The sequence below is a fragment of the Chanos chanos genome, chromosome 15, assembly GCF_902362185.1.
Source record: "Chanos chanos chromosome 15, fChaCha1.1, whole genome shotgun sequence".
NCBI classification, from domain to species: Eukaryota; Metazoa; Chordata; class Actinopteri; order Gonorynchiformes; family Chanidae; genus Chanos; species Chanos chanos.
The window spans coordinates 16,314,866-16,339,893 of NC_044509.1; the positions used below are offsets into that span (position 1 = coordinate 16,314,866).

Here is a 25,028-nt window from a genome sequence, read left to right on the forward strand (position 1 = left end):
TTCAATATTTGGTCTGAGGAAAATCAAACTCACATTCAAACTGTACTTTGTTTAATGAGTCACACGGAGTGAAAAAGGGACTCCGATACTTTGACCCTGATCTGTGTGTTTTGAGTGTTTGAGTGACGTAGCCGTGTGATTGGGAGAGCAGGGTTATGACAGTGCACCTGACGGACACTGCGTGGCTGTGGTCACACACTCCTCTCTCTCTGAGAACTGGGCGCGTTTACCCAGGTATACAGCTCCACTGAGAACAACAACACACGGGTGGTTAACGTGAAGTTCCATGTGATCAGAGCGTGCCGGAGCTAATGTGTTTTTTCACCTGCTTAACTTAAGACCTTTTTCTGAGGTTTTCACCTGTTCTGAACAGTGTGTCATGTCTCTGTGAGGTTTAGCATCTCGTCTCTGTGAGGTTTAGTGTCTGGACTCTATGAGGTTTAGTGTCTTGTCTCTGTGAGGTTTAGCGTTGTGTCTCTGTGAGGTTTAGTGTCTTGTCTCTGTGAGGTTTAGCGTTGTTTCTCTGTGAGGTTTAGTGTCTTGTCTCTGTGAGGTTTAGTGTCTTGTCTCTGTGAGGTTTAGCGTTGTTTCTCTGTGAGGTTTAGTGTCTTGTCTCTGTGAGGTTTAGCGTTGTTTCTCTGTGAGGTTTAGCGTTGTGTCTCTGTGAGGTTTAGTGTCTTGTCTCTGTGAGGTTTAGTGTCTTGTCTCTGTGAGGTTTAGCGTTGTTTCTCTGTGAGGTTTAGTGTCTTGTCTCTGTGAGGTTTAGCGTTGTGTCTCTGTGAGGTTTAGCGTTGTGTCTCTGTGAGGTTTAGCGTTGTGTCTCTGTGAGGTTTAGCGTTGTGTCTCTGTGAGGTTTAGCATCTTGTCTCTGTGAGGTTTAGCGTTGTGTTTCTGTGAGGTTTAGTGTCTTGTCTTTGTCTCTCTCCATCTCTCTCTCTTTCTCTCTCCCTCCCTCTCTTTCTCTCTTTCTCCCCCTCTCTTTTTCTCTCTCTCTCTGGGCCCTCTCATTGTGACTGGAACAGATGGTTTCCAGCAGGAATGCATGGGACATGTGATAACATTACAGCCAGAAGAGGTCACTCATATAGAGCTCTGCCCAGCACAGTGGGTATTGTCCTACACACACACACTCACACACACAAACACACTCACACACCCATATAAATACCTATACACACATACACACCCATACAAATACCTGTGATCACACACGCACACATACACGCACATATACACATACTCACATCCATATACACACCAGACACGCACACACAAGCACACTCGCACACAAACATGCTCACACACAAACACGCTCACACAAACACACTCACATACTCACACACAAACACACTCACACACAGCCACGCACACAGGTTTCTGTTTATTTTAGCCACTGACAGAGTTCAGTTTGAGAAGAGAACAAGTATACTCTTTACAACACCCCCCCCCCCCCCCCCCCCACCCACCCTCATATCACAGTGTGAATGCCTCCCAGGCTCTGCCCAGGCATGTGTGTGCTGTTGGGCAGTTTGGGACAGCAGTCCTGGGAGACCAGAGGTGATGTGTTTAAAGAAGACTTCACTGTCTGTCCTCAGCACATCAGTGTCGTGCTGTGGAACGTCATCGGCATCATTTAAGACCAGTGAGTGACCACATCACGACAGACACAACGTCCGGTTTATAACCCAGATTTTCTCTCTTCTTCTTTCTTACTCATCCTGTTTTCACCCTTAGCAGCTTCCCCGGCTTACTGCTATACATCCACACCGCTGACAGTCTTGTGTGTGTCTGTGTGTGTGTGTGTCTGTGTGTGTGTGTGTGTGTGTGTTTGTAGTTTTACAAGTCACTTGTCAGCAGGGGAAGCTTTTTGCTCGTTATCTGCAGACAAGACCATCTCTCCCACTCAGACGTGTCTCCTAAAGACCACAGAACGCGAGATTTGCTCAGGGCCACTGCTAGAGAAAGTCTTCCTTTGGAGAGAAAAAGTATGTTTTATGTATTCAGCCTCGGATTCCTCCTGTTTTAATTATCACCTGAAGACGGGCAGTGATTTTTAACACATCGCTAAGGTGAGGCTCAGAGTCAACCCATCTCTTCCTGATATAGCAACAGAGAGAGAGAGAGAGAGGGAGAGAGAGATATTTTGGCAAGGAGGTTTTAAAAATACATAAAAATACATGGGTGAGATGTTTCTGAAATTCTGTCTCTATCTTGGTTCAGTGGTAAGGCTAAAGATATGGCACCCTGATAAAGCTCTTCCCACTGGGGAGCAGATAAGAGCAGCAGCGGTGGAGATTTGGGGTGGGGGTTGTGTGTGTGGGCGGGGGGGCAGTAGAGGAGATTTGAGATGTCTATCAGGCAGGATGAAGGGTTTTTTTGTCTTGCAGATCCAGTTGAAGGACACCTGCAGGCGGGGCATCTCTGCCCCATGCCAACGATGATACTCAAGGTCAGACTCATTCACCCTTTGGCATTCAGCAACAACAGGAAGGAAGTCGGGGGGGGGGGGGGGGGGGGGGCGCTTGACACAGGAGGGAGTTGCTGTAAAATCCATCACAATCTACACCCCACCCCCCTCCCCCACCCCTGAATACATGCCATGCTGTCTGTAACCCCCTCACTGTCTGGCAGATTTTTTTGTTTGTTTGTTTTTCTTTCTGTTTTGTTTGGTTTTTTGTTTGTTTGTTTGTTTTTCAGTGGCACCCAGATACGAGGACAGACTTTAGAAGTCAAAGCCTTTAAAACCGCCTCATAGTGCCAAACAGAAGGCAGAGCCCCAAGAGTGTGTGTTGTGTCTTTGTGTGTGTGTGTTTGTGTGTGTTAATTTTGGAGATAGAAACAAAGCAGTCTTAACATTATGTAAAGAGACAACCGTCCTAATTCACCCTATGCTGGCGCCTGTTCCCCGGCTGAACTCCGTGTCTGTCTCATCTCGTTTTCACCTCCCCCATCTGAAAACTCAAATCCTGCTTTATCTGGAGCGATTAATGGTTAGCCCAGCTTCCCTCACCGCTCTCCTGTTTGGGATGCTCTCAGTCAAGGTCAATGTTAACCTCCAACCAATCACGCCTTTCATTTATTCAGACAATGTTAACCTCCAACCAATCACACCTTTCATTTACTCAGACAACGGTAACCTCCAACCAATCACGCCTTTCATTTATTCAAACAGCACTCTCTCTTTTTTGTTTTTTTTTTTTCATTTTGAGACTGATTGCTGTGTGGTAGCTTTACTTTGTTTGGGGTCAGATAAAAGTTACAGGACACAGCTGGTAACTGTGTGTTACAGTTACACAGTCGTTACATGTTATTACTGTTACTAGAGTCACTATATGTTACAGCTGAACAGTTGTTATATGTTACTGCAGTTGCTAGAGTTACTATATGTTACAGTTACATGGCGGATAACTATGCAGTTACTTTTGTGTTACTACAGGTGCTAGAGTGACTGTATGTTACAGTTACACAGCTGGTAACTGTATGTTCAATCATCTCCAGCAAAGTGAGGTGAGCTATAGCTCTGCAAAGTCAGCAAACTGCCTTTTCTGTGTGTTTAGGTTAAAGAAATGGAGGCTTATGGCTGTTAGGTGAGATTAGGCATCAAAATTTGCCTGCTTATCTCCCGTTTTTGTCCAGAGCGCACACTGACCACGCTCCCCTCTGAGGGCAGGCGATATGGTAAATTAAGACGGGAACACTATATGGAATTGTATTCTGGATCGGAGAGAATACAGTGCAGCCTTGGTGAACTTGGGCACTCGCGCTGTTTTGTGTTTGAAATACTCTCACCTGTGTACTCAGACAGGATTCGCCTGATAAATGTTCCTTTCTCTGATGATGCAATTTGCCTGAACATGAACCACTCAAAGCTGGATTTAAAACTGGTGTTGAACCAAATTGACCCCTGACACATGGAGAGAGACAGAGAAACTCAGGCAACAGGGCCTTGGCAGTAACTCAGCAGCAGGGCCAGACGGCGCTGACCGCTAATGCGTCACCGGGCCTGAAGGAAGTGCTCAGTATTTTAGTCGAGACATTTGATTAAAGGGATGGAAACACGGAGACGAAGTGATCAATAACCTCGCTGCTAAGTGTCTGGGTTCTGTTTCAGTATTCATCTTCCTCAGACAGCTCTTCAGTATGTTCACTTTCATTTTTGCACATTAGTTTTCTCATTACTCCAAACAGATGTGTTTGGCGGATGATGAATCAGCCAGTTACGTAAAATTTGTCACCAATTGACACCTTCCTGTGCTTTTAAATGTCCTAGTACCTTTCCTTGCATTGCTCCAAAGGCACACACACCCACACGCACACACACACACACACACACACAGACACACACACACATTCACACAAACTTTTCTGAGTGTAGTTAGATGTGTCTGATGTCTTTGCACGGATGGTGACTAAAGACATTGAAATGAACCGTCTTCCTCCTTGGAGAGGTTAATGAGAGAGACAGCACTGTCCCCCTCCTCTGTCAATCCCACTGTTTTTCTCTCCTCTCTCAATCCCTCTGCTCTCCCTCCGTCATTTCATTAAGAGGAGGGAGATTACAGAGCCCGGGAGCTCATGCAGATCTGATTAAACTTGTGTAACTGGACTGCATACTCTCTGCAGCCAGAGCAAGGGAGCAAGGCACTTAATACAGGAGAACGAGAGAGAGAGAGAGGGGGGAAAAGAGTCAGAGAGAGAGGGGGGGGGGAGTGTGTGAGTGAGAGTGGTGTGTGTAAGCTGAAATGTATCTGTTCCTTAAACTGTGGAGAGAGAAAAAAACACCCCTGTGAGGTTTGATTTTCCTCCGTGGCGGTGGTTTCTGTTCCAGGTGGTTCTTTGGTTTCCCCGGTGCGTGTTAAATGCGGTTGGGTAAGAGGAATGTAAGCAGCAGAGATCAGCGCGCCGTGCCAACCGAATCCTGCGGGTACAGGGGGCATTTCCCATCTCCTCTGACAGAGACCAAACGGTTAATACACTCCTCTAATTGGCACCCACAGCTGCTGTCTGTGTGGATGGGCGAGTGTGCGTGTGCGTGTGCCCGCTTGTGTGTGTGTGTGTGAGTGTGACTGTGTGTGTGTATGTGTGTCTGAGAGAGAGAGAGAGAGAGAGAGAGAGAGGGGGGGGGGGCAGGCAGGGGGAGGCTGATTCTGCAGCCTTTGCTTTGTATGACAGCTGCCTAATTGGGCATTCTCCCCTTGTAGCGCGGCCGGCTCCTCCAGCCCGGGCCTCTGACGAGTAGCAGAGGATTACAGATGAGGACACACTGACCCCTTCGACCTTCCCCTGCACAGTTGCGGGGGAGGGGCTCGGCAGAAAGGGGGGGGGTGACGGGGCGGAGAGGGGCGTGTGTACGTGTTCCACGGTGCTGGGTCACCGAAGGATGAGGTCATGAGAAGGTGGGGTTTCTGCCAGGTGGTGGATGACAGGGTGTCACATGACGATAGCTACGTGTCAAGGTGTCAAGGGCGGTGCTATCAGCAACTGCCGCAACCTTCTCTTCTTCTTCCTCTCCTTCTTCTTCTTCTTCTTCTTCTTCTTCTTCTTCTTCTTCTTCTCCTTTTTCTTCTTCTTCTTCTCCTTTTTCTCTTTCTTCTCTCATTTTTTTCTTTTCAGCATTTTTTTTTTACTGCTTCTGTAGATCATGGCTGTCTTCACTCCTCTTCTCAAAAATGGGTGGTAGACAATTACAGTCTCCCGAGTACTGTAATTTTACATTTCTCTCTCCCTCTCTCTTTCTCCCTCTCTCTTTCTCCCTCTCTCTCTTTCGCTCTCTCTCTCTCTCTCTCTCTGTCCTCCCCCTAGCTGTGTGTGAGGCTGCCAAGGTGAGGTTGTGTCCTCTTGTTAGGAGCGATTAATGGCACTCGTTATGTACATAATGAAATATTGCTGCTGATGCTAGAGGTGCTGTTGACTTGCTTATCTGCCTGGTGCTGCTGCTCTTCTCTTTAATGCTGAGTGGGAAGAGCTTAGCTGTCCACACACACGTTCCCTTAGGCTTCTGTACCCTCACCTCTAGTGTCAGACGCACCGCTACTTTTGGGACGCGTAAAATCGTCGACGTGCGTTAATGCTGTTCTCTGACACGGGGGGGGGTTCTTACGTCTGAGAAAAAAAGGTCACTATCAGAAGGTAGCAGTAATAGTATAATAGTAGTAGTAGTAGTGATCAGTTTATCAGGAAGTGTTGTTTATTGTTGCATTTGTTCTGAGTAAGATAGTTCAAACACACTCTACCCAGCTGAGTGACTCTTGTGTTTTGTTTCCTGGCCAGGTGTGTGTGTGAATGTTACCTTTAGTGGATCTTCTCCCACTGTTTAACATCAGAATTTTGGGCCCAGAATTTCTCTTAGAAGTTTTCTTTTCTTTTTTTTTTTTTAGGCTGATGCCTGAACTCGCTCTGTAAAACGTAACGTCCGTTATAGATGATGGTAACTGGGTCAGAAGGTGAAATGTGCCACTGTGCATTTCCTCCTTTGAAGATCAGAATATTTTCAGTTATAAAAATGGGTTATTGTTATTTTTCGTAACAGCAGTTGACTCCTGTGGCTCACCTTTACCTTGGCCTTGAATGTGTGTGTGTGTGTCTGTGTGTGTCTGTGTGTGTCTGTGTGTGTCTGTGTGTGTGTGTGTGTGTTTGTGTGTCTTTGTGTGTGTGTGTGTGTGTGTGTCTCTGTGTGTGTGTCTCTGTGTGTGTGTGTGTGTGTCTCTGTGTGTGTGTCTGTGTGTGTGTGTGTCTGTGTGTGTGGGGGGGGGGCAGGGATGACGCCCGGGCAACTGCAGGTTTATCGTTGACCTTGTTGTGCACGTAGCTGCTTTTCCAGTGTCTGAGTGAAGCCCTCTAATCCCACGCCCCGGTACACGTAGTCTTGATTAGTGAGCGTAGTTATCTGTGCAGAAGACATCCTGCCCTCCTTTAGCACTAACTCTGGTCTGGGCCAGGAGCTGTGTGAAGTCATGGGAGAGCACATGAGAGGTAAACATTTACAGAAAGACACTGTGTGAGCACATGAGAGAGAGAGACAGAGACGGAGAGAGACAGAGACAGAGAAAGACACTGTGTGAGCACATGAGAGAGAGAGACAGAGACAAAGAGAGAGAGAGAGAGAGAGAGAGACACTGTGTGAGCACATGAGAAAGAGAGACAGAGACGGAGAGAGAGACAGAGACAGAGAAAGACACTGTGTGAGCACATGAGAGAGAGAGACAGAGACAAAGAGAGAGAGAGAGAGAGACTGTGTGAGCACATGAGAAAGAGAGACAGAGACAGAGAGAGAGACAGAGACAGAGAAAGACACTGTGTGAGCACATGAGAGAGAGAGACAGAGACAGAGAGAGAGAGAGAAAGACAGAGACAGAGAGGGAGAGTGTGTGTGTGAGTGTTCGTGCGCGTATATATGGGAGAGAGAGAGAGAGAATGACAGTGTGTGTGTGTGTATACGAGAGAGAGAGAATGAGAGTTTGTGTGTGTGCGTGTGCATGTATGTATGGGAAAGAGAGAGAGAGTATGTGTGTGTATGTGGGAGAGAGAGAGAGAGAGAATGAGAGTGTGTGCGTGCATGTGTGTGTGTATGGGAGAGAGAGAGAGAGGACCAGAGAGGAGGAGGAGGAGAGAACAGAGGGTCGGTGGTTATTAGTATTCCAGTGAAACATCTTTGCCAGTAGAGCAAATTGATTACCACACTGTACCTGTTTCAGTCTTCCTAGTGCTGGAGGAAGGTAGGCTAGCAGACTGTGTGTCTGTGCTCTGGCCATACAGCTGTTCAGGGGGACCGCTTAGATTGGCTTTTAACACACCACATACTCTTAATACAGAGACATTTTACTGAACAGACCACCTACCTACAGTCTAGCCTTCTGTGTCTTGGTTATGTTGGCTGTAGTGTGTGTGTGTGTGTGTGTGTGTGTGTCCGTGCGCGTGTGTGTGTGTCCGTGCGCGTGTGTGTGTGTCCGTGCGCGTGTGTGCGTAGATATAATAATATAAGAGAGAGACCTTATATTAATTCTGCTCCTATGTTCAGTTATCTCAGAATAGGAGTGCTGATCTAGGATCAGCTGTCCTTTGGCACCATAATTGTATTCGTGAGGCTTAAACTGATCCTATGTGAGACACTCAACATATTAGTGTTTTCTGCTGTGGAGTGGCTGTGGAGGAAAGTGACCTTTATGTCCAGTAAGTAACTGGTTTAACTCCAGTGTGGAGTGAGGTGAAGTGAGAAGAAGGTTTTTTCGTTAACCGTAATAGGGAGTAGCAGCGAAAGCCATCGATCTCATTGTGGAAGTGTGGAGGAGAGAGGGGTGTTGGGGAGCAGTTTTATGTGGAGTGTGAGTGGAGGAGTGATCTGTCCTGGCATGCCTGTGGAGCAGTGGGAGAAAAGAGCTCAGTCAGTTTCAGATGGAGTCTGGGAGGAGGAGGAGGTGCAGGAGGTGGACTGATTAGTTTGGGTCCCGAGTGTGGGAGAGTCCCAGTAATCGCATTGAGGTGTCCTGGCATTTTATTGGCATGCGTTGTGTGTGCCAGCTCCTGCCAGCTGGAGGGATACTTCCTGAGGTTTGCTCCCAAAGGTTACCCCTAATCGTTTTATCTGTTAGTAGGTTAAGTGCGCTTAATTGAGCCGACACGTCCATCTAATCATGCCAACCGGTTTTAAACCATACCGCTGGTCATACAGAAAACCTGTTTTAAACCATACCGCTGGTCATACAGAAAACCTTTTTGAATTTAAACCGGACCGCTGGTCATACAGAAAACCTGTTTGAATTTAAACCATATCGCTGGTCATACAGAAAACCTGTTTGAATTTAAACCGGACCGCTGGTCATACAGAAAACCTGTTTTAAACCATACCGCTGGTCATACAGAAAACCTGTTTGAATTTAAACCAGTTCGCTGGTCATACAGAAAACCTGTTTTAAACCATGTTGCTGATCAGACAGAAAAACTTCTCAGATTAGGGCTGAAAAAAATGGACTGTATTTGCTCTATCTGCCCTGAAACAAAAGAAATTAGAGATACGATTCTTAATCTCATTCATAAACTCTTTGTGAGACATGCTATCTTACGCGTAGTGGAAGTGTGAGCTATTCCAAAAGAGGCTGCAGTTTGGATGGAACCGAGGGAAGACATTCTCATAACTTACCCCAGTGTTTCCATGGCAACACCACTGTGACATCACAATATCTGAATGCACATCTACATAATATTAAGTACATAAATAGAACCTGTATTATACATGACAATATGGTTAGTAATGGGACACTCGGTAAATGCTCAGGTATTTTAATGGACATTCAAATTGACTCTGGTCTTCGTTGTGTCACTGACATGGTTCATGCTGTATGACCGTAGAGGCCAGGCTGTAAAGATAGCGCTCTGGGAACTGTGTGCTGTGTTTGGTTACGGTGTATGAGTCAGGAGAGTGGGATGCTTTTGCTAAGAGTGAGGTGATTGTGAAATAGGGGCCAAAGTGTGAAATAAAGTCCCTCCACATGAGTGAGAAATAGTTCCTGTACATTAAGAGCTGCAGCTAGAGTTGCAGTCAACTGTAATCAATATAACATGGTATTCTATTAAAAGGCGAAAAAAAAAAAAAAAAAAGAGTTTGACCCTCTTACGATTTGAGGAGATGAATGTGGTTCCACACTTATTTCTGATTCAGGAGATTTGATGGCACAATCAAGCCGAACCAGTGCCTGCTCTGGCCCAATCACAGTCAGGGCTGTGCAGATTTTGGCGGGAAAGAAATTCACTGATGGGGGCAGAAGTGGATTTGGAGCTGCACCGGTCGGATGATTCACAGTCTTACGGGGATTAATTTGTCTCCCTCGCACCATTGACGCTAGATGGAATTTTCTCCCGTGATGCCTTCAGACGTAAGGGATGTGTTTCAGTGCTTAATTCTGACATGTTAGGATCCGTCGTTTCAGCTTTTGGGTACTGAGGGAGTTGAGCGTCTGTATGTGGCTGCGTTTCCTGTGGTTCCGCGTCTTTTGGGGGCTTTTATCGGGAGGAGAAAACAGAGCGAACGCGCAGGAGCAGACTCAGGTTATTTAGGTCATACTCATTTGTGTTCAGATGACACTGGCCCCTGTAATTGAGGCTTGTAATGAGTAGTTTGTTTGAAAGTGCTCTGACTGTGTGTGTGTGTGCGTGTGTGTGTGCGTGCACAGAATTAGGTCACCGTGGCCTACATTTTGGTGCGTTTTTGATGATTGCTGCTTCTAATTGACCGAGCACCTGTGCAATTTGTAGTAGACAAACAGACAACCGCTGTCGGGTTCGCCATGGTAACCGAACTTTTAAACTGAACCTTTAAACCGAACTTTTCCTCCAACGAGTTTTGGGGGCTGGGAGTTCACAGGGCCAAACGTCTATGGTTGCGCTTGACCAGGTCACTCCGCTTTCATCTTTAATTTAATCCCGTCTAGCCAGAGCGAATTTACAAACGCCACAGAAAATATGAGAGTGAGGCGGCCCCCCTGTTGAGCTCTCGCCGCGGCTCTATCCTGGGATAACGTGATATAAACAGGGTTTGTGGCTTCTTTTACTTCTTTAAATTCCTTTAACCTTGATTTACCTTTACTGCTCAGACAACACATCTGCCAGGCTTGTGTCAGATATTACTGATACGCTCAGCGAGGGCTGGATTGTCACTTTTTATTAACACTAAGAGCATTGCGTGGACACCAGCTGTTGCGTCAACTCGACAGCTTCGGCAACGAGGACGACCTTGACTTTAACCGTGGAGCCTGTGGCTCATGTTTTTTCTTTTTTTTTTTTTTTTAATCAAGCATTTTAAATGGTTTAAATGGATTACAAGTCTTTACAATGGATGTAATTTATTAGCCTTTTTTGGAGGGGGTGGTGGGATTGAGGTGGGGGGGGGGGGGGGGGTTGCAGTTAATCTTGCAGTTAATCTTGCACCCCTACATGTGAGCGGCACTCGATTGGCTTTTGGATATGAAGTCTGTGGTATTTGCATCAGGTCCAGTGTTCACGGAGCAGTCCATTTCTCCCCAACTCTTCGCTGGAAATTGCCTCTCAGCCACTGATAACGCCATGACCTTCCTGTTCTTCGTGTCTCTCAGAGAGAGAGCGAGAGAGACAGAGAGAGAGAGACAAAAGACACCCGAGGTTGATAAAGCTTTCCCAGCTCCCGGCTGCTTCTTCCGTTTCTGCTCTCTCTCTCTCTCTCTCTCTCCCCCTCTCTTTTTTCTCTAGCCAGTGGCAACAAAAATCACTTTAAATGCTGTTGGGTGTTATTGCTTGACATTGTCAAAGATAATGGATAATTACTGGGAGGCCGTCGAGTCTGGACAGACGCCTCGCCTTTCATGTCCAGCAGCGGTGAGTTCACTGGTGAAGAACAGCACGGAGATGGAGGACACACGTTTACAGATGCTAAAGGTCGTTTCCAATATGTGCACTCCAGCATCACGTATTACATACATATTTCTCTATCCTCGCACGGCGGGTCTCATTGAGTTCCACTCTCCTGTAATGCCCCCCCCCCCAACGCCCGCATTCTATGTACGCTGGCCTGAACATCATCAATTCATTGCCACACACGTGCCCCCCTGGCTGGTCCCTGCCCATTCCAGACCAAGATTTTTTTTTTTTATTTGAAAAATAAAAAAATGTGTTCGACGTGACCTGACCTGGCTTACATGCATTAATCTAGCGTTGGGGCTGCTGGGCATTTAGTCTTTATTACCTTTATGAGTTCGCATATTTGTTTTCAGTGTCCCATAGAGATTGTGTCCAATCGTTCTAGATAGCGCTAAAAAAAAAAACAGGGCAAAAGCATTTTGTTTGTAGGACAGCAACACAAATATAAACATAGCACACTGTTCCCCTTTTAAACTGAGTTAAGCCATTGGCGGGAAAACAGACTAATCCACCACCCATTAAGATTAGCAGGAGACGTCAGATGGTGGTGTTAAACCAGGTTTTTGTTTTGTTGTTTTGTTACATTTGGGTCAGAGGCTGAAGCTCCTCCCATAACCTTGGAAGCTGAAGATGATGACCAAGCCTGAGTTTATTAATAAATGAACTAATTACCTCTCACCCGTCGAAACCCAGCGCCTTGTTTGTTTTTTTCAGCTTGAACTCTCTTTTGAATGACCTTTTGAAATGCAAATCTGTTTGCATTTGATTTGAATGCGTGTGGCAGCGTTACATGTGCGATCCAAAAAGGTGACTTTACAGAACATCCAGCCGTCAAAGTTTAACCTTCAAGTCGAGCTAGTCCGCGTTTGTTGCAGTCACTCTGATGTTTGGATTGATTTAACAACCACGTTCCTGTGCACATCGTACCACGCACACTTCACAACTCCTTTCCCCAAGAATCTCTCTGTGTGAGAGTGATGTTCTGAGGGCTGTATTCAAACATAGATTGCGTTTAACACATTAAGCTTGTGTCAAAAGGGGTGAAGTGCAAGGTTAAGACGGTCTTTGGCAGCCGTGCAAAACTCGCAGGAGGTGGAAAGCCCTGAATAAATTGACCTCCGTGGACGCGAGCCCTGACAGAGACAAGTCTGGGCTCTTTGCGGTGACGGGGCCAACAGGGTTCAAGCTCAGGGCGTCTGAAGTCGGAGCCAGCGGCCGTGTCATGTTATCTGACAGGCCCCGGGCGCCTTCCGACGCCTCGGCCCGTGGAGCCGCAGACGTGACAGGTGCGCTAGGCTTCCCCTCCGCACACATGCCAGCCTCACCAAGACGCTGGCAACCAAAGTGTCGGACGCTGGTGACAGTCACCCTCCGTTCAAAGGAGATCTCTGGCCATCCCAGGGCTGAGTCTCATGCCTTTTCTGAGCCAGGATGCTCCACAGGACTGGAGCTGGTGAACTCTGCCCACGTCTGACAAGCCCAGTGTGTGTGATTCTCCATGGCTGTTTTTGTCCCTTTCCTTTTCTTTCCTTGTACAGAATGACACGTTTTGTTTTTTGTTTTTTGTTTTTTTTTAATCAATTCTGCCTGTAGGGTTGTCTTTTCACTTTGGCGGCAGGTACATGTCTGAGACATACAATGACATTCCAGGTATAGATTTCAAAGAGACAATATACAACTGAAAACAAAACATAAAACCGTAAACGGCTGACTGTGATGTACGGTTGGCTGTTGCAGGAGGTGTTTGTTTGCTCTCTGTGTGTGTGTGTGTGTGTGCTTGCTGTCTCACTGTAGCTCCCGCGTTGAGGAGCAGTGACAGTGGGAGCGGGCATCGAGGCGATGGGTGACTGACCCTCTTTGCTGTTTGTCTACCGGCTTCACCACAGCTGTCACGCAGTCAAATAGGAGATACGGGGGCTGGGCTGAGGAGGCAACACTGAACTCACCGCAGACATTCAGATATGCCTGGCATTTTGGACACCGCTGGCGCCAAAGTTGTTTTGTTCCATATTCACAGCAGATTGAAGTATTGAATTTAAAAAAAAAAAAGGAACAAATCTTGTTCATTTTTCATCATAAGTTGAGTGTTCCTGTATTGAATCAACACAGTGCAAAACATCAGTTGACTTTTTTTTTTTTTTCAAAATAACTCCTCAACCTCCAAACCAAGTCTAATTTGTTTTTCAGTCTAAGGTTTGGACACCCTCTAAAAACGCAGTATAGGAGTGTGATTTTGAGTATGAAGTATTTGCACTTCAAAATAAGACTCAAAATGAGGTTTTTGTTTCTTTGGGGTTTTTTTTTGTTTGTTTGTTTTGTTTTGGTCTGACTACAGTCTTGAGGACCTGACTGAGGAACATGCTTGACACATACTGTGGCACGTTGCTCTCTCTGTAACAGCACAATAACAGCAGGCCTACCTACCGTCACTGCCAGCGCTCGCTCCCGAGTACAGCCTCTGACCCTCGTCTTGAATCACTGGCTTCCTCTGACGGTTGCCGTGGCAGTCCATTCATCTTCCTGCCCCCTATTTCCCTCTCTAAACGGTCACACGGTTTCTAAAACTGATTATGACCTTGTGCGGCATCAGGAGCCTGCTCTTTCGGGGCGCTTGACGCGGGGTCACGTTGAGAGATTTCGCCTGTGGAATGGGCCTCAGTTAAAGGTGACGTGGTTGAGGGTGAAGCTGGAGAGTCTGATAAATTGGTGGAGAGCTGCCAAGGCAGCTGAAGGCGGTGGCTGTCTCCGTCTCACGAAGCGAGCCAAGCGGCGTCATCCCAGAGAGAGGCGGTGACATTCTCCCGAGTTGTGTTTTGGAGGAGTAATTTTGCTGAGTGTCTGATTCACCCCCTGAAAGAGCCAACAGTGGTCATGTTAGATTGATTTAGGCATGAAAACATTCTTCACTTCATAAAGAAATGAATGCAGCTTGTTCTATATTCCAGCCTGCGCTCCACACGGAACAAAATGCAATCCATACCTGATTATTAAAATAACATATTTCAATGAATATAATGCAGTTTTTTTTCATACTAACAATATTACATAGCAAACACAGTTCCCCACACTACTCTTCTGTTGTGGTGGCAGAAAACCTACTCAGTCTGGTGTCTTTCTGTTAACAAGTTTACCGAGGTGATATTTAAAGGCTGCTAGAGGCTTGTCTTGCATCTTGTGTGTCACTGAATGGTTCTGGTGCTATTTAACAGGCCAGCGTTTGATTTGTGAGTGTTCATGTTGTGAGTGTGCTGCAGTGTTTGACGGTTAGTCCTGCCTCTCTGAGTTAAGTTCAGAGTGGTTACAGGCTGTCCTAACCAGTCGTCTTGTCCGTGGTGGGCCCTGTCGTGTGGAGGAGGGAGGCTGAGCAGTGTGAGCCCTGTTTGCGTGTGCGGAGCTAATCCAGGGAAATGATGGCCTGCACGCAGAACAAGAAGCAGAGCACTCAAAAGCTCTTCACATACGAGAGAGAAAAAACGAGAGAGAGAGAGCGAGAGAGAGAGAGCGAGAGAGAGAGAGCGAGAGAGAGAGAGCGAGAGAGAGAGAGCGAGAGAGAGCGAGCGAGAGAGAGAGCGAGCGAGAGAGAGAGAGCAGGAGAGAGAGGTAGAGCGCAGTGGCGCATTTCATGAGTGGCTTTCAGAGCAGTGCGGCATGATGTGCTTATGAGAACAGGTCTTGTTTGGGAATTAAGAGTTATCCTTCATACATACCTCTTGCATAATTTTCAACCATTTATGCTGAGGGGTTTTTTTTGTTTGTGTGTGTGTGTGTTTGCTTCTTTGGGGGGGGGGGGGGTTGTAGTTTGTTTTTTTTTTGACTGTGATGATCTGTTTCGGAAATGGAGGCGTCAAAGTCCTGTTTTGCTTTTCTTGTGTGCAGCTCCATTGCAGAAAATGTGTGTAGAAAATGGCATAGTTGTTGTGATCATAAACAGAGCTTAATAGAAGTGTGATATATTAATCATGGTTCCTGTTATTATGTCTCTTTTACTTAGATAGATGAATGTTAAGACAGAGGAATCAGTATTGCTTAAAGAAGTGACCTGTTCGAGACATAGAGTCAGACAGCAGGCGTTGCTCTTAAATAACTGCGTGTGGGTCATGGTGTGAAAGCTTGTCACTCATGTCCTGTTCTCTGCTCCTGTTACAGGTCCCTGTGTGGCTTGGACTGAGATCAGGAGAGCGGAAAGACGACCCAGAACCCCCCTAGGGCCTCGCCGCAGACATCCCAAACATCCAGAAGCATGGAATACTTCGACAGGATTGTGAAGAAATCCTGCTGATTCCTCTCTGGCTGTGCTTGTAAGACGGCACAGAAGCCCTATGGGGGTAGTCAGGTTAGCACAGAAACAAAGGAATGCCAACTGGGTTGCCCTGTGATGGCATTTCCAATGCCCAACGTTTCTGTGTTTAAAACGTTCTGAGGCTGGAAGACGAGAAAGATTTTGATTCCTCCCCAAGGAGTACTCTGCTCTCTTTATTCATGGAACATTCACTGCTAAGACTTTTTTCCGTAGTTGTCAAAAACCATTGAAGGGGATCCTACTATTGAACATGACTCATGGGGAGGAACCTGGCCCTGAGACACACCAGGATTCAGCTGTTTTAACTTATCTGGAAGGTTTACTAATGCATCCGGTTGCAACTGGGCCTGGCGCCACAGCAACAAGGAGATCAGAGGCTGGCCACAGCAACGAGGAACAGGGAAACAAGGTGGACAAGGGCCTCCAGCTACCTAACCATGCTTCTAGTCCGACAGAGAAGAGCAGCCCTCCGGGAGCTGTCTCGCAGCACCTCAAGAAGGCCAGGCTGCTGCGCTCGGGCACCTGGAGTGAACCAGAGAGCCAGAAAACGAGTGCCCCCACGGCAGACGTGAACGGACAGGAGAGAGAGAACCATAGAGCCTCCCTGGATGGCCCCGCCCAGGGAGAAAGTACACTGCTGGCCTCCTTGCTCCAGTCCTTTAGTTCACGGCTACAGAGTGTGGCGATGTCCCAGCACGTGTCTCAGAACCACAAGGCGCCGGACAGCCAGAACAGAGAGTGCTCGCCTGCCAACAAGGACAACACCTTCCAGTGCTACGGTACAGCTTCCAGTCGCCTCAAAGGCCTAATGAGGAAAAACAAGCTTCAGAGCAACAGCAACAGTGTGCCTTACAGTCGACGCAGCAGCCAGGACCGGCGCACTGAGTCCCCTCGTTCATCTCTGAACTCCTCCCAGCCTGCGGCCCCCGACTCCGTGTCCTGCGCAGAGAGGCTCAAAGCTGTGGCCAATCTAGTGAAGATGCGGTCCAGCCCTGCCCCCTCCCCCAAACCCAGCGTGGCCTGCAGTCAGTTAGCCTTACTGCTTTCCAGCGAAGCCCATCTGCAGCAGTACTCCAGGGAGCAGGCCTTAAAAGCACAATTATCTGTCCGATCTGCCAGCGAGAGGCTCGCAGCCATGGCCACACAGCAAACGCAGGATAAAAGGCCTCCCAGCATGGGAGAGACCCCAGTGGCTTCAGACATGCTAAGCTCCTTAAACACCTCGAACGGAACACTCCCCCAACCAACGTTGAACTCCAGCAAGAGAAGCCCCTCCCTGACCCCAGGCTATAGTACAGCTTCCCCTCACTCCACTCCACACCCTCCCAAAGAGAAACGTCCTTTTGACAAACACGGCGGCCGGCCACCGCAGAACTGCAGCACCTTGCTCCTGCTATTGCTTAACAACCACAACTCTCAGAAACAGCTGACTAAGAACGGCCACCTGGATGATGACTGCGGTATCCTCCCTAGTCATGCTCCCTCTCTGCATTCAGACAGCGAGTACTCCAACCAGGAGAACAGCTTGACCAAAGACAGCAGTGATGCAGAAAGTTGCTATTCCAGTTGTTCCCCTATTGACCTCTCTGTGAGGAGCAGAGTGTCCAGCCAAAAGCCAGAGCCCTCCTCCTCGTCCGCTGCCACTTCCTTGGACAAGCTCACGGAGTCCCTGATAAACAAGTGGAAGCCAGAGACTCCAGGGCAAAAGGTCCTGGAGGCCAGGGAGCTGGACGTTAGCCCAGACATGAAATCCCATCAGAAGGTTACTCTCATGCAGTTACTGTTGGACCGTAGAAATAATGAAGAGGTAAACAAAACCGCTGATAATCCAGATTTGCACCCTGATGCAACCCCCAGTCGCATGTCTGCAAGCCCTCTGAAACCAACTGGCTCGTTCGAAGAGTGCGGGACTCCTGACCGATTGATGGGTGGAGGTCTGCCCACGTTTTCCCTCGGCGGAGACAAGAGCAGCACTCCATCTCCCTACTCTTATTCCTCTTCTTATGTCCAGTCAAGCCCTTTGGATCTGTGTAAGTCTAAACCTTACCCCAGTGAAAAGGTGTCAGAGCCTGCTTTCATTGCTAGTAAACTGCTACAGAATTTGGCTAAGAGTGGTTTACAAAGCCCATCCCCATCGCCCCCTTTAACAGCCCACAGACCTCATAGCAAAGGGCAAAGCCCAGAACTTGACCTAATCAAGCATCAGGCTCCAATGGATCGCCTCGTTTCACCTGTCAAAAGAAACAAAACCCCTGTTTTAGAAGGACCCCCCACTACTTTCACACCATTTGGGCGAGAGCTGTCCCCCCCAGCGTCGTCACAGATAGAGAACCTCCTGGAGAGACGCACTGTGTTACAGCTTCTTTTGGGCACAGCCTCCCACAAGGAGAAATCGTGTGAGAGGAGAAACTCTGAGACAACAAGGGCCTGCTTTGAGAAACCTCCAGAGGGCTCTGTCATCTGTGACAGCTCAAACGGACCTTCGCTGGATATTAAGATCAAAACAGAGCCCAAAGAGGAGAGTCTTTTGTCAGACATTCCTGACGCTGGAACACGTCCGGGGAAATGGGGAGGACACAAGAGACACAGTCCCCTTGGTGAAACCCAAGACTGTGTTAAGTCTGAACCGTGCACCACCGAAGCTGCCGCTAAGTGCGGCCTTCTCAGCCAGCTCTTAAAACAGCAGACCACCACGTACCAGACAAGCACACGAACAGAGCCCCACACGAGCACAGTGAAGGCGGAGCAGCAGGACTATCAGGTACCTCTTCCCAAGAAGAGGAGACTCTGCATGGAGCTGGCAGAGCATTTGAGCAATGAGCTCTGTCAAAGACCAGCAGACACGCTCAGCGAGAGACTAGTCTCGGGAACGTCCGGGGAACACGAGAGCAGAAGGTTAATTAGCCCAAAAGAAGAAGATTCTCTCATTAGAGGTCCTGCCGACAAAGTTCATCCCAGAGACAGCCAAGGCTTTAACGTCCTAAAGCAGCTTCTCCTCTCAGACAACTGCCTGAAGGAGTTATCCCAGCCGAGGAGCTCACTGAGCCCACAGGCCCCGAACTGCAAGGCCAACGGCAATTTCTTCAACAGGTCTAGTTACAATCACGAACTCGCAAACGTACCCTGGCACTCCCCGTCTCTTATGGCAAGCCATGGCAACCTCAAGTCGCTGTCCAACCCATCCGCAGTTAACAGTAGTCAGGGTTCACCTTGGGCCAAGAGCTCTCCCAAGCCCAGCCCTACTCCGATAAAGAAAGAACCGGATAGCTCACCTTGTTGGACTCTTAGCGGGGAAGAGAAATGTGACTCCAGCCCAGACTCCCCGCGTCTTACCAGATCGAATCCTATATTGTACTATATGCTCCAGCGGGGAAATGGACAGTTGAGGAAGGAGATGGCAAATCAGGGTCTGTTGGCCCACTCTGGGGTTACCGTCAAAGAGGAGCTGGGCGCGGAAGCCAGGGACTATGAGCACAGGCTGAGTGCGGTTCAGCGTTCACCAGCACACAGTGAAAAACATAGCAACAGTGGTGATCACTTCAACGGTTCACTGACGAAATGGTAGATGTGAACTGCCAAAGAGAGAGGGGACGAAGACGCTCCTTTCTGGTTTGTTTGTTTGTTTGAGATACGTTTTTTTTTTGTTTGTTTGTTTGTTTTTTTTTCCTTTTCTAATGCCTGGGTCTTTTTTTTGTCTCCTCTTTTAAACAAAAAGCAGAGACTGTGTAAATTTGAGCATTTAACATGGCAAGATAATCCAAAGCTTTTGAGTTTGACACTGCAAATGTCACTTTCAAATGACGACTATTTTTTGTTGTATTTTTCTTTTTTTTTTAATTGTCTGAGAATATGGAATGCTGATATTGTCAGGAGAAAGGCTTTAATGCCAAATTTGGGTGTCTCAGAACTGCAGCATGCCAATCCACAGAATTTTATGACTCTACGGTGATTTGACTGAGATATATCAAAAAGAAAATGTTTTCACCGCCCCTGCCCTGCATACTATGATATTACTTTGAAACAGTCAACCCTCAGTTAAAGATCACTCGTTTTATTTATGGTTAAATTAAGACAGTCCTCATTGCTTATTATTACACAGTTTTCAAAAAATAAAAATAAAAAAATAAGCACAACACTACATGAAAAAACATTTGTGGCATTAAAACATTAAAACATCAAGTTTTTTTAATCATCATAAGACAGGAACAAACATTCATAGACTGTCAGGATGAAGAGCTGGTCCAGTAAGGAACAGATGACAGTGGGAGAAAATGGAAATACAGAAAGGTGGAGTTTTTATTGGCATGAACAATATGGTGGCCTTGTTGGAGAGAACACATAAGCTAGCTCTTGATGCTAACTGACAGTTCGTTGCATTTTTCCATCAGGAATGAATCTCTTGGTGTTGTATGGTGTTTCTGGCATGAAATAAAAAAAAATTAAAGAATTATAAAAAAAAAAAACAAAAAAAAAAACTTTGTGTATATTTTTAGCTGTTTGAAATGTATCTTTTTACAGTTTTGTATCATTGGCTGTTGTTTGTACTTTCTATTAATATGTAGCATTTCAAATGGTCATGTTTTCTGAGAAAAAAAAAGTGAATTGCATTTTAAAAAGAAGAAAAGAAAGAAAGAAATGTAACATTTTGGGGCAAATGTAACAAATTCCTCCCAGAAATGTGAAAAGATGTTTGCTGTAAACTACAAAACGGTGATTTTCTAACCGAATCTATGTGTGAAGGTACCCGTAAAACAGCCGAGTTATACGCGACCCTGACAGAAAAGGGATTTGTGTGAAAAGAAAAGCTTATTTCAGGTGTCTTTGGCTGCTCCCCTTTTCAAATGTCTTTTTCTTTCTTTTTTCTTTTTCTTTTTGGACAGCAACAAAAGGACTTGTCATGTAGCCAGTCTTAAATGTGATCTTACAATATTCACAGTGGATTTGATGCAATGTTTTTCCTCTGTACAATGGACATGTTTTGACAATGATTAGATACACGTGTGTAAATAGTGCTTTCAAAATGAAAGATAACTATTTTGTATGTTGAACAAAAAGAAAATGCCCTAGTTTTTAATGCCCTAAATTGTAAAGAACAATATATGTCTATTAATGTACATACTGTTGAAAGAGGACAAAATATTCTCCTTTTTTTTTTTTTTAATTTTTGTTCTTTTTTCCCCCTCTGGTTTGGTTTTGTTTTGTTTGCATGTGTCTCTATGTTGTGAGCTAATGATGATCTTTGTTCTGCAACAAGTCATGTAATGTCTGATACTCTACACGACTGCCTATTGCATGCAGAAGCATGGGAAAAAAAAAACCTGTGTATCAATACTGGGAACCGGGGGAAACGTTGAGTCTTAAGTCTGGGGTTTCATATCATTGCGTGAGGGGTATTTCATGCATTTTCAGTCTGTAAACGCAGCCATGGACTGTTGAGTCACTGCTCAAACTTGTGAAGACAAATGTGCATTTTTTTTTTTTTTCTTTTTCTTTCCGTTTTTTCTTTTTTTGTTTTTTTGTTTTTTTCTGTTACTGGTAATAAACTTTAGCTCAAAGCTGAGTTTGCAATCTCTCTATGGCCTGACGTGTTACGACTCACGTCATGCATCAAAAAGATATGTTTGTAGCAAATGATGTTTCATATTTCCATATATATAAAAAAAACTTTTTCTCTTCTTTTCTCTCATTTTTTTTTTATGTTCCTGTCTTTGGTGTTTATTTGCACTGAAATCTTAAATAAAGTATTGAAATGCACAAAACCACAGCTGGGTGGGGTTTTTTACAAATCAACCGCAACTGTCCGTTCAAAGTTGAATTGCCAGTTGATTGTATTGTCCAGAACACATTCATAATTGTTGCCAAGTCTTCCTGCACAGTGAAGTATGCTATACTCTTGACCATGTTTTTACACTCAAAATCATTTTTTCAAAATTCTGTCACATTTTTGTGGATCAATAACAGTTGTCCACTGTGACACGTGTGATTACGTTTGCTTCGAGCAGAGGCCTTCCGCGTCAGACGCTTTTCCAAGGCCATTTTCGTCTGATTGCCCAGGAGGGGTTTACAGGCTGGCCCGTGTCGATGCCTGAGACACCTGAAGGTGAAAATCCACCACCTCATCACGCCTGCCATCCAGAATGGCAGCACTCCGAACTGCACTCCCAACCGCACATGCAGCAGGTCCTTATTCATCTGTCATTCCCTCTTTAAATCATGGGAATGAACTCCGTGTCCTTCAGCTCCACGAGGGCCAACATATTGTCTCACAACTTCAGTCCCTAAGTTGGTCTGTTGATTTTTCTGCCAAGTCCTAACAAAGGCACAAAGGAGATGCCACAGAGTGCTTCCATACACACACACTTACATACATACATATATATACACATATATATGTGTGTGTGTGTGTGTGTGTATATGTATGTATATATGTGTGTGTGTGTATATATATATATATATATGCAATGTCCATAAGACTATGTATATATTAGACTTTCAGTATATATGTGTTAGACCTCTCTGGTATAAGATTTTCTTTAGTCATCTGGCTAGAGGTGTGAGGTAAAGAGTGTGCTCTGTGTTTGCTTTTATGAAAAGTGCTTTTGAAAAAAAAAATTCTATCGCAATAATTTTCATTCGTAATGTTTCTCTTTCTCCAATTATTCTACTCAGTTTTTTTACACTAGTGCTTATACCATTTTAACGCCACGATTGTTAAATTTTTGTTCTCTCCAAATAACACCTAGTATGTATTTTTAATATGCTAGAAATTCCAGGCTAACATTTCTAAAAAGGTTTGTTGGATCACGGGGTCAGTTCGTTTTTATCAGTTCACGGCTTCTCTTCTCACTCTCTCCTCACACACAGAACGGGCTTGTCTGAGCTGCTGTATCGAAACTTGCTCCCAGCTACTGAGCTCTGACTTCCCCTTAACTTAATCCTCTAATGAGTTCTCTTTCCTTCAACTTCAAATAACCTTTCCTCTCTGTGAACTTCTTCATCCGCAGATTCTTATCATGCCTGAACTGCCAATAACCTCTTATTTCCTTTTGGCTTCAAAACAGAGGGGAATATATAAATGCAGCGGTCACAAGTTTAACCAGAGGTCACTGTTCAAACTCTGACAATCGCCTGTTTGTCTGCGGCATCGCCTTTGATAGCACCGCCTTCCACTGGTGACTCTTAGTGTCGGGAGGCCAAAGGGGCTGAGTGCTATTTAACTGAGAATTACTACATCTGGGAAAAGTCTTGGAAATTTCATAGAAAGGAAAAAGAAATCAAAGAGGAATGCCAATGGTTTGATACAAATCATGATAAGATAGTCATTTGATAACACAAATGTATAAGATACAGTTGCGACTCAGCTCTCTAAAAGCCAGGAGGCAGACGAAACATGATCGTTCAGCATCTCTCAAACTGGGTCTAGCATCGCCATTTAAAGTGGTCCAAAAACATGGTGAACACAGTACAGAATTGGCATAAAAAGCTACCTCTGCTTTGCAGGAAAGTTCCGGTCTTTTTTCATAACTTGAAAATATACATTTTCAGACTAACAGTTGAAATAACTCAGCGTTTCAGGGAGCATGTTCAGCACATAGTAAGACAGTTCTTTTTTTTTCTTTTCTCTGTCTTTCTTCCTTTTTTTTTCTCTCTTCCTCAGCTTCCTCGTAGAGTCCCCAGTGGTTATTGCTCTTGAAGGTGTGTTTTTTTGAAGTCAGTGCCTTAGCCTCAGGGTCGCGACCTTTGTCTCCCTCTGACAACTTCAAGCTCGCTGCAGTGGATCAGCGATTCCCCTCCTGGCTCTGAACTCTCCCCAACCCCCTACTGCTGACCCCTCTCCGCAGACGCCACCAGAAATATAACAGCAGGCAGGCACACTCTAACTCATATTTTATTAACCGTAGACATTTTTTAAGCCGGTGTGGTTAAAAGACTGCTTTTGTGGCGGGGGGGGGGGGGGGGGGGGGGGGGTTTACATTCTATTACATCTTGTGATAAGTGAACTCAATTACTGAACTCTGAGGTTCTTGATAATTGAATCTTCATGTGATAAATAATATTAAATAATGAAATATTATATATATATGTATATGTATATGTATATATGTATCATTTATATCATCTCTTCGTTCCATGTTCTCTGTAAAGCTTTCTGTCTTTGTAGAAATGACGGGACATTTCTACATTATGAAGGGACATGTTACAGATGCGAATTTCTTGAGACTGCTCCATTCAGTTTCAGTATTAACAGTTATTATGTCATTTAGATCACATGACTATATGGTTATGTTGAATATGACAGTAAATAAATGAATAAATCTGTGTTTAGCATCGTGGAGTTTTAGGAAACCAAAGGAAGGATGAAGGAGGGAAGCTTGAGTTTAATTTACCATGTAGGTCAGAGTCTTAACTGGAAACTCAAATGAATGAGTGTTTAATAGAGAAAACTTGACTGGATTATGAGAGAGAGAGAGAGATTTGTCCTCTCTCTGCAGCAACCAATTACTCGTTGACTTAAGAGTTAACCTTTCTGACCAATCACATAACTTTTCTAACGATGAGTGTACACTGATATCAAAGACGCTCACATTCCTAATTATCATTTTCAATCCTAATTATACTGTCAACTAAAAATCTCATTACCCTGTGCAGAGCAAACCGATCTCTAGAAAGACAGTGCTCACTACTATTATATTTAAGGTTCTTATCAAATCCAAACACATCTGAGGAGTAAATGCCACCCAGGCTTAATACTACACGGTACAAGAAGAAATATCTTGAAAATGATTTTTTTTTTTTTTTTTTTTATGATGACGATGTCTATGCTAACAATATATGACTATTAGACTTTTTAATACTCTAACAAGGTTTGTAGTTTGTTTAGTTGCTTTAAATATGTTCTACCGCCTGGGATTCCACCCAAGCGACTGCCAGGGTCATGAACCCTGAGTGTAAACATTTCCAAAAATCCTACTCAGACGTGAAAGGTTGGTCCGGTGTCGACCGGTCTTGCTGAGAACAGACTGAAATTAGAGCTCTGGGGTATCGGAGGCCAAAGGTCACCTGAGGTGTCATTCCGAATGCGTTAGTGTGGGATGTTTGTGACATTTATACCTAATCCCATGGAAAAACAGTACCTTTATTTATTTATTTACTTTTTCTAAAAATAAAAAGTAGATCACACGCTCAAGCGCCCTTTGGATGACAGATAAGATAAAAAAATAATGCATTCAAGAGGCGGGAAACTGTGAGGTGTCTCTTCAAATCAAAAGGCTTAATGCATGAGAAGAGAAGTGTATTACTGTCTGAACTAAAAAGTGAACAGGGTGACACGAGAAATGAATCA

The 25,028-nt window shown here is 45.4% G+C and overlaps 1 protein-coding gene across 1 annotated transcript in view; it reads left to right on the plus strand.

The window, feature by feature from the left end:
* The window catches only part of nrip1b (nuclear receptor interacting protein 1b), a 31,417-nt gene extending 12,127 nt beyond the window's left edge, over nucleotides 1–19,290 (plus strand). The window contains exon 2 of the mRNA XM_030792411.1: nucleotides 15,532–19,290. Within this exon, the coding sequence (XP_030648271.1) occupies nucleotides 15,936–19,250 (3,315 nt within the window). The 5' untranslated portion in view covers nucleotides 15,532–15,935 and the 3' untranslated portion in view covers nucleotides 19,251–19,290. The remainder of the gene's footprint in view (nucleotides 1–15,531) is intronic.
* Nucleotides 19,291–25,028: the final 5,738 nt, after the last annotated feature.